This window comes from Seriola aureovittata, chromosome 17 (assembly GCF_021018895.1).
Source record: "Seriola aureovittata isolate HTS-2021-v1 ecotype China chromosome 17, ASM2101889v1, whole genome shotgun sequence".
In the NCBI taxonomy this organism is placed as follows: domain Eukaryota; kingdom Metazoa; phylum Chordata; class Actinopteri; order Carangiformes; family Carangidae; genus Seriola; species Seriola aureovittata.
Window position 1 is genome coordinate 15,971,740 of NC_079380.1, and position 7,651 is coordinate 15,979,390.

The 7,651-nt window shown below is 40.0% G+C and overlaps 1 protein-coding gene across 1 annotated transcript; it reads right to left on the bottom strand.

Moving 5' to 3' along the window:
• Positions 1–903: 903 nt before the first annotated feature.
• Positions 904–7,127, bottom strand: LOC130185783 (somatostatin receptor type 5-like). Its single transcript, XM_056402431.1, has 4 exons — positions 6,600–7,127; positions 4,331–5,047; positions 3,866–4,210; positions 904–3,237 (listed from the first exon to the last, which is right to left on the bottom strand). Exons 2-4 carry the CDS (start codon positions 5,024–5,026, stop codon positions 3,163–3,165), a joined length of 1,116 nt encoding a protein of 371 aa, XP_056258406.1. The 5' UTR covers positions 5,027–5,047; positions 6,600–7,127; the 3' UTR covers positions 904–3,162.
• Positions 7,128–7,651: the final 524 nt, after the last annotated feature.

Below are 7,651 nucleotides of genomic sequence, written 5' to 3' on the forward strand. Positions count from 1 at the left end.
CATTGACCAATATGGCAATGCATAAATATAGACTTCAAAGAATCCAAATCTATCCTTTAAGGCTGCAATAACAATAATTTTCTTTAGTGATAAATTCACAGATTATTTTGTCAGTTCATTTTGTTTATACATTTCCCAGTTTCCCAGAGCTCAAGTTGACGTCTTCAAATGTCTCGTTTTAATTTATTTAATTTACAGTCATATAAAACTGAAAAATCAGCAAATCCTTCCATTTAAGGCATTGGATGGAACAATTGTTCAATTATAAAAATTGTTTCCAAATAATTTTCTGTTGATTGACAAATCGATTAATTGACTTATTGTTTCAACACTACTATCGTTTAAACAACGTGCACTCCACACTGGTTGTATATGGTTACATTTATTAAAGTAACAGTGAAAGTGTTGCTAGAACTTTAATCTGCGGAAAAACAAACAAACAAAAACCCACCACTAACAACAAATAAAAAGTCAGCTCACAGGGAAACGTTGAACTGTCTCACTAAACTTTGCTGCCATCAGCTTTTCTGATTTTTTTTTTTATGTAAATGTTTTATTTCTGTGGCAAACCTATGTTCCAGAGCCATAACACAGAATACAGCCAAATACTTATTTAACTTCATTTACAAAAATCAGAAAAATGAAACTAAATTGGTTTATGTTGAGAGACATTAACATTCAAGTGTAAAGCTGCCACTTTCCTGTTTCGACTGGAAATAATGATAAAGTGCTTCAGTCTGAAACATAAACCTGTCATAACATTTATAGATCACAGCGACAATAAACATCAACTGTCTGTTCATGAGATAAATGTAGGATACACATAAAAGAGCTTTGTTTCATGCAGGCACATGTCAGCAGCCTACATTGTACTGTGTTGGATTAATGCAAGGCGAGCATGCATAACAGAATCGATCGTTTATTATATTCATAATAACATAACCATGTTAGCATTTTTATTGTGTGTAAGGATGTCATGGAACTCAAAACCCCATATTCAACATTACCAATCATATTAAAAGTCACATTGTTTACAATTAAGAATAAATCCTGCGTCTGCTGTAAGGTGTCCATGTTTCCACAGCTCCATCTTACAGGGTAGCTTTTCAAATGAACTCAAACTCACCAAACATTGTTAACATGGTCATTGTGTGACTCAAGTTACAACTATGGAGATGCTACAGTGTTGTCCAGCAGCTTCCAAATGATCTTGGTATCACATGTCAAAGCTCACAGTGCAGCAGCTAAACAGCGAGTACGGATATGATAAAGTATGCTGCTGAGGTTGGACAATGATATGCTCTGTCACTCCACCAAGTTATCCACTCCAGCAGATGTTCTTTTAGCAGGGTGATATAAAATCCACTAGAGGACAATACTTGGCTGTGCTATTTCAAGGCATTTTTCACAGCTTTGTAACATTAAGGTAAAAATGTCACAGAAAGCCCAATAAAAGCAAACAACTCATAACTGACATATAATCATGACCATCAAAAATATTTCAACCAGCTTTACAGTTATCACTCTGGTTATATGAGTTCAAATCAAATACTGTAAATTCTCAAATTAAAAAAGAACAACAGCTGAGATTAAAATGAAATAATAGCTGGGGTCGTACCTGGCGTGAATAAAAACACAATGTTTAATTACGGTCTGCTAGAAGAAAAAAAATCACTGATCAAGTTGAAATCACCACTACTATGATGTGTACTACTCTGAGTCTTAAAAACTAGTACGACTTTTTGGGAAATATGCTTGATTTCTTTCTAGCAGAGACTTAGATGAGAAGATTGATACCACTCCTGTTAAAGTCGAAATGAAACAGAAGTTCTTAACTTCAGTAATGTGACGTATCTGCAAGCTACTCAGGAGTTAACTTCTAAAGAATACTAAAAAGTTATTTTTTGTTCACATTTGTAATATATAATGAGCAATAGATGAATAACCAACACAGGGACACTTGATTAAAGCTTGGAAATGTATTTTTCATCTCATTGTTTATTTAGCTATAAGGCTACTGCCAGAAGACAATTAGCTTAGCTTAGCATAATGAGTGGAAACAGGGGTATAGCACTAACCTCTGTCCATCGCAAATAAAATCCTCCTACCTAGAGCTAAATAATGGACACATTATAGCTCTACAACAATTTGCCATTTTAAAGGGGTTATGTGTCAGACTATTTTTTGGCTGCGAGTAGTTGTCAGGAAACCAGCATGGATTCCAGAAATTTACTGGGCAAAGCCAAGAAAGACTTTTAGCCTATCCTTTGTCTTTCTTATCACTTCAACATATGAGATATAGATCTTAATTATCCAGCTTTGAAGGTTATTGCTGCACAAAGCTGGGCTAGTTTTTCCCACGTTTCCAGTTTTAACTTAGCTAACCTCCTGCTGGTTGTAGCCTTATATATAGCAGGCGGACATGAATGTAATATCAGTCTTCTCATCTAATTCATCAACAGAATGATTATAATACTATTTATCAAAACATTAAACTGTTGCTTTAACAGAAATATTGTTCTCACTCCCCAGTTAATTCTGGCCATTTGTTGTTTAGTTATCTTGCACTCAACTCAATACCTCCTGCACAGACGTCTCTTAGTGCTATGAAATTTGCATTATAGTGAATTTCTCAAGGCAAACAGGTAAACATATAGGAAGTTTTGAATATATAGTAACAGCAGCATACCAAAAGCAGATCAGAACACAATGATTCTTACTAAAACGCGATCAAATAAAGAAAAAAGAAAAAAGGATTCAGAAACCAAAAATACTTATCTCTAGTACTACACTGCAATAAAAGCCTGTTTTTCTCTAGAGCTATATGAGAATTTACAGTATTTAAAACTCTCATGACTATATTCATAGTGTGCTGAGATCATGCATCATTACAGAAACAAATGCTAATGTACATTGCAGTCAACTGTGTAACAGTACAAAGACATAAAGTAGCCTACAACCAAAAATGCAGAGCTCTGATAATGAGTACTGTAAGTAGTTTTCTCTCCAGCATTACTCCTCTGATCCTCTCCAGAAATGTCCCAATCAGAGAGGGAGGATCAGTAATAAAGACAGGACATACCAATCAATAAAAGGTCCCGGGGTAAATTGTTCAAATTCCATATGGTAGCTTGTGCACTGGTACATGGTGGGTTATAGCGATCACTGGCCATTCACTGTTTTTTTTGAAGCCAAAGGCTCACTGTCAAGGTTCCCAACAACCTCCATCTGCAGAGACTGGTGAGACAATGCCACATAGGTTACACAGGGATTAAGGAGACAGACATAATGAGAAACAGTAGGCTATCATTGATGTTCTTAACAACAGAAAACGTTGACTTGAGCTGCTGATTTCTTCAATTTTCAGTGAAGAAAACCCTGAAAATGTTAATGTTGAGGGATATAACCTGGGGTTCAGTTCTTTCCCGTCTGTTATCTAATGTGGGCTTCATCACTGGAGGTCACATTTTCACACTGAAGAAAAGAATTGCTCTGACAATGGGGGCTGCTGATGGCACTTGAGCACATATGCAGTGAAGATTTTTTTAGGGTATGGTGCTGAAGTATAAATTTAACTATGAAACACGTTACCTGGAATGACTTTTAGAATTTCAGTGAAAATGCAGAATTATTATGTCTCCCTCTGTTTACACATTTCTTTTTTAAGTTGCATCTTTAAAATATCACCCTCTGGGTTCAGGACTGGGTTGGGACAAAAATTGTGTCAATTATCTGGCCCGGGCTTAATGCACTTACTCTGGGTCGGGCTCAATTCAAAATTTTATAGTATATAGTATACCTGCTGGAAAATGTCTGTCTTACATTCTTTCTGATTTCTGAATGAGAAAATAGGATTGTGGTTTACCTTGGGTGCAGTCTGTCTACCTCCCATCTGGTCAATAGTGCCAACACCATTTGGTTTGTGGAAGCAGAGCACCTTCTGGAAGCTCTGCCTGAAGTTGTCAGAGAGGAAGCCATATAGGATTGGATTGGCGCAGGAGTTGACATAGGTAAGGATGACCAGGAAGAAGTAGACTGCAGCGGTGGTTTTGCTTTCAGGGATGATATAAATCAGATTGACAATGTTGGCAATGAAGAAGGGCAGCCAACAAAGTACAAACACCAACACGATGATCACCACCATGCGTGTCACCTTACGCTCCGACTTCCGCCGCTTAGTCAGGCCTGCACGAGCACCTGCTGACCTCACCTGAAAATGACATAGTTGATTGAAAAGGCTTTATGAGATTAAGCCAAACTTCACAAGAAATTTCAAAAATGGAGATAGACACCAATAAAAGCCATAGGACAAGTTTATCTGCCCATTTACCTTGATGACAATGAGCAGGTAGCAGAGGCTGATGACAACGAGGGGACCAAAGAAACCCAGAATGGATGTGTAGAGGATGAAGACAATGGACCACAAATTATGTGGATCAGGCCAGGTTATGTTGCAGGTGTTGAACTCCTCCTGTACATGTGAGTAGATGGTGACCGGCAGCACAATCAGGAAGGACACAACCCACACCATGCCATTGAAAACCTTGGCCACCTTGGGCTTCCGCCATTTGGCACTGCGAATAGGATAAACCACAGCCAGGTAGCGATCAATGCTCATCACTGTCAGGCAAAAGGTGGAGGAGAACTGGCTCATGGCGTCAGCAGTCATGCACACCTTGCAGAAGAAATCCCCATATGGCCAGTAGGAAAGCACACTATTTGTGCCAAGGAAGGGAATTCCCAGGATGTAGATTTCATCCGCCAAGACTAAGTTGAGGATGTACATGTTTGTTACCGTCTTCATCTTGGCGTAGCGGACCACCACATAGATGACCAGCGTGTTACCCAGAAAACCAATGATGAAGACGATGGTGTAGATGACTGCGGTGACCACACTGAAGGGCATTGGCGCGGGCGGGTCTGAGTACATAGTGGTAGTGGAGCTGGGGTAGGGCTCTGAGGAAGACATGGTGAAATTCTCTGATACTGACGTCCAGTTGTAGCCGTCCATGTTGCTGATGTCCATTTGGATTACAGTAGGAAATAGCTCATGAGAGAAAAGACAGACATGTACAATTATTATATATTCTATTATATATAAAAAAGAAAAAAGTTTTGTATTTTGGGTGTTCCAAGGTTCTCTGGATTTCTGCTTAAGAGAATTAAAGTCTACCCTTTGCACCATACACACTCTCAACAACACATCCGTAGGTGCTCTCTGGGCAAGATGCCCATATTTACCAGGAGAGATGAGAAACTTTCCACTGAATTGCCTGGAGTCAAGTGCCAAGCAGCCCACACCTTTTAAGAGCCAGAGTGCAACAGTGACAAATATACATGATGTTAACATTAACGCTGTTGAAGGGGGGTTTTTGGGCCAAACAAATTTTGCAACAGGTAACAATTTTTGGATATCAATTTTCTGCTGGGATTCAAATTGATTCACAATAGGAAGTTATTCTCGTCACTTGTCTCCCAAACTGGACACGTGTGTGGTAAAACAAGAGAGCAGAATCCCGTGGAAAGAAAGGCTGCACGACATAAAGCTCCATCCCACTGTGCATCATGATTCAACAGGAGTTAAGAGGGTGACTTTACCGATTGACAGTACAGATGTCTGCTCTGACTTTGCTCATGTTCATTCATGCAAATCCTTCCAAGAACTTGGAAAAACGGCTAATTTTAGCTCAAGCTGAAAAAATGTCAACTTCAGTAAAATGCCTCTGGATCTGTCTCCTTTTGCAAATCATTTCTCTCCATACCTTTTACTGTAATGTGACTGCAAATAGCATCAATCACATTTGCTTTGTTTTTGATGGCCAGTGTTTGGAGAATGTTTTACTCTTGATCTTAATGAGGGCAGTCGACTAAACATTTTTGTTTTTCACTTTATTTTATTCACCTGTAAGAGGTTTAATTGTCTGTTTGTTGTAAGTGGATGAAACTGTGAACCTTGTTTCATGTTTAGTATGGAACCTCAAGATTGTGTAAGTATCCCAAATAAACATAAATGTATTATACTAGGCATTAACAGATGGGAGCATTGACGAACTGCCTTCCCACAATCTAAAAATTAAGTCATCAATTGAGAGAATGGCCTTTACATGTCCTCACCTGGTGCCTTGCGGGTGACCTAAAATAATAATAATCTTACAACTGCCATCTGTCAGACGTTGCAACCCGAGGCTGTGAAAATGTGTTGCAAAAATAAATGGTGTGACGTGCAGACTCACTGAGCCGCGCTCCAAAACACGGGAGTGACTCGCAGCCCGCAGCGTGTTGTTGAGAAAACAAACACCCAAAGCCCCCTGTCCCCTTCAGACTGCGTCGCGCTTGACATTTTTGTCCAACCAAACTATTATAGCTGTAGCCCACAGTCATAAGAGCCATTTGAATGGTTCACGTGCCTGGCTCATTACATCTGAGGTTAATAAATCTGACATTTTTTCCAAATAATTTAATATAATTGACTAAAATAAACCATGGTAAAAATATATTTCACGGCCATATCTTTCTCTAAAAAAACAAGAGTTTAAATGTCATTTCACACACATTTTTCTTGTAAATGCTGTGACCTTCGTTGATGGGATACAACCTACCTGTGCGCTCCTGTGCGCCTTGTCCTCTCCACTATCCTGTGGCGTGATGCGCGTCTCCTGCACTATTCATGCGGTTGTGGAAACGTGCGCTTTCTCTGAAGTTAAAATCAACTGTCTCACGCCTTCCCCACGTCGCTAGTAAGAGAAACCACCTCACACTTGACTTCTCATCTTGAGGCATTGTCTTGATGTCAGCACGCTCAAATCTCCACAGTAACAGGCGCAAAGACTAACATCTTTAGTTTTCCTCACAGTTCACCTCTGAAGTAAATCCTGTTGCACGGTGGAATGCGTTCCTCAGCTGCAGACAAGTCACCCACAGTGTCATGTAATGTCTGCGTGCACCTTTTATGTGGCGAACATCACCCCGCCTTTATGCGTGAACGTCCCACCCACTGGTGGCTGTAACCACCTCATAGCCAAAACCAGGTTTTGGTGTAAAAGCTTACACCTTTTCTTTTCTTTTCCTGCACAGTGGAGACACGAATAGCTAGCTTTCCAGTCAAAGGGATCCTAACTTTTTTTCTCTGCTGTGGGTGTGCGAGACACAGAAAGACAGAGAGAGGAAATGGAGCAATGCCCAGATCCAGCCTGGGGAATAAATCACCTTGATGGTGGCCAGAGGCACCTGAGAAGGAGGGAGAGAAATTAGGGTGAAATGGAAAAACAGTGGCAAGAGGATGAGATTGCACGCTGAGGGAGAGATTTGATGGTAATTGCCTGGGAAAGCTGCCTACTTTTAAGCCATTAGCGTCATGTTGTTGTCATCCAGGTCAGTGCAGCGTTAACAACAGCCTCACATACAGACACACTCACACATACGAAACAAATGCCCCACTTGTGCCTGTTTATGGACAGTCTAGGGAACAGGTACAGGAGATGTGTGTGTGTGTGTGTGTTTGTGTATTTGCCTGTCTGTCTGTGTACATGTATACAGTATGTACTCTGCTTCTGCATTTTCCATCAGTCTAAAGCATCAAAGGATAAGGGACAGCGCAAAGGGACAGCGGATAAGGGACAGCGCAAAGTTGATGACGTCTTATGGGCCCCGT

What these genes read in the sequence shown, in the direction of transcription:
- LOC130185783 (XM_056402431.1), bottom strand. Translation starts at nt 5,026, where the DNA reads ATGGACATCAGCAACATGGACGGCTACAACTGGACGTCAGTATCAGAG. An exon ending in ACCTGCTCATTGTCATCAAG is followed by an intron (nt 4,211 to 4,330) that starts GTAAATGGGCAG and finishes TGTCATTTTCAG; the next exon opens with GTGAGGTCAGCAGGTGCTCG. An exon ending in GTAGACAGACTGCACCCAAG is followed by an intron (nt 3,238 to 3,865) that starts GTAAACCACAAT and finishes TTGTCTCACCAG; the next exon opens with TCTCTGCAGATGGAGGTTGT.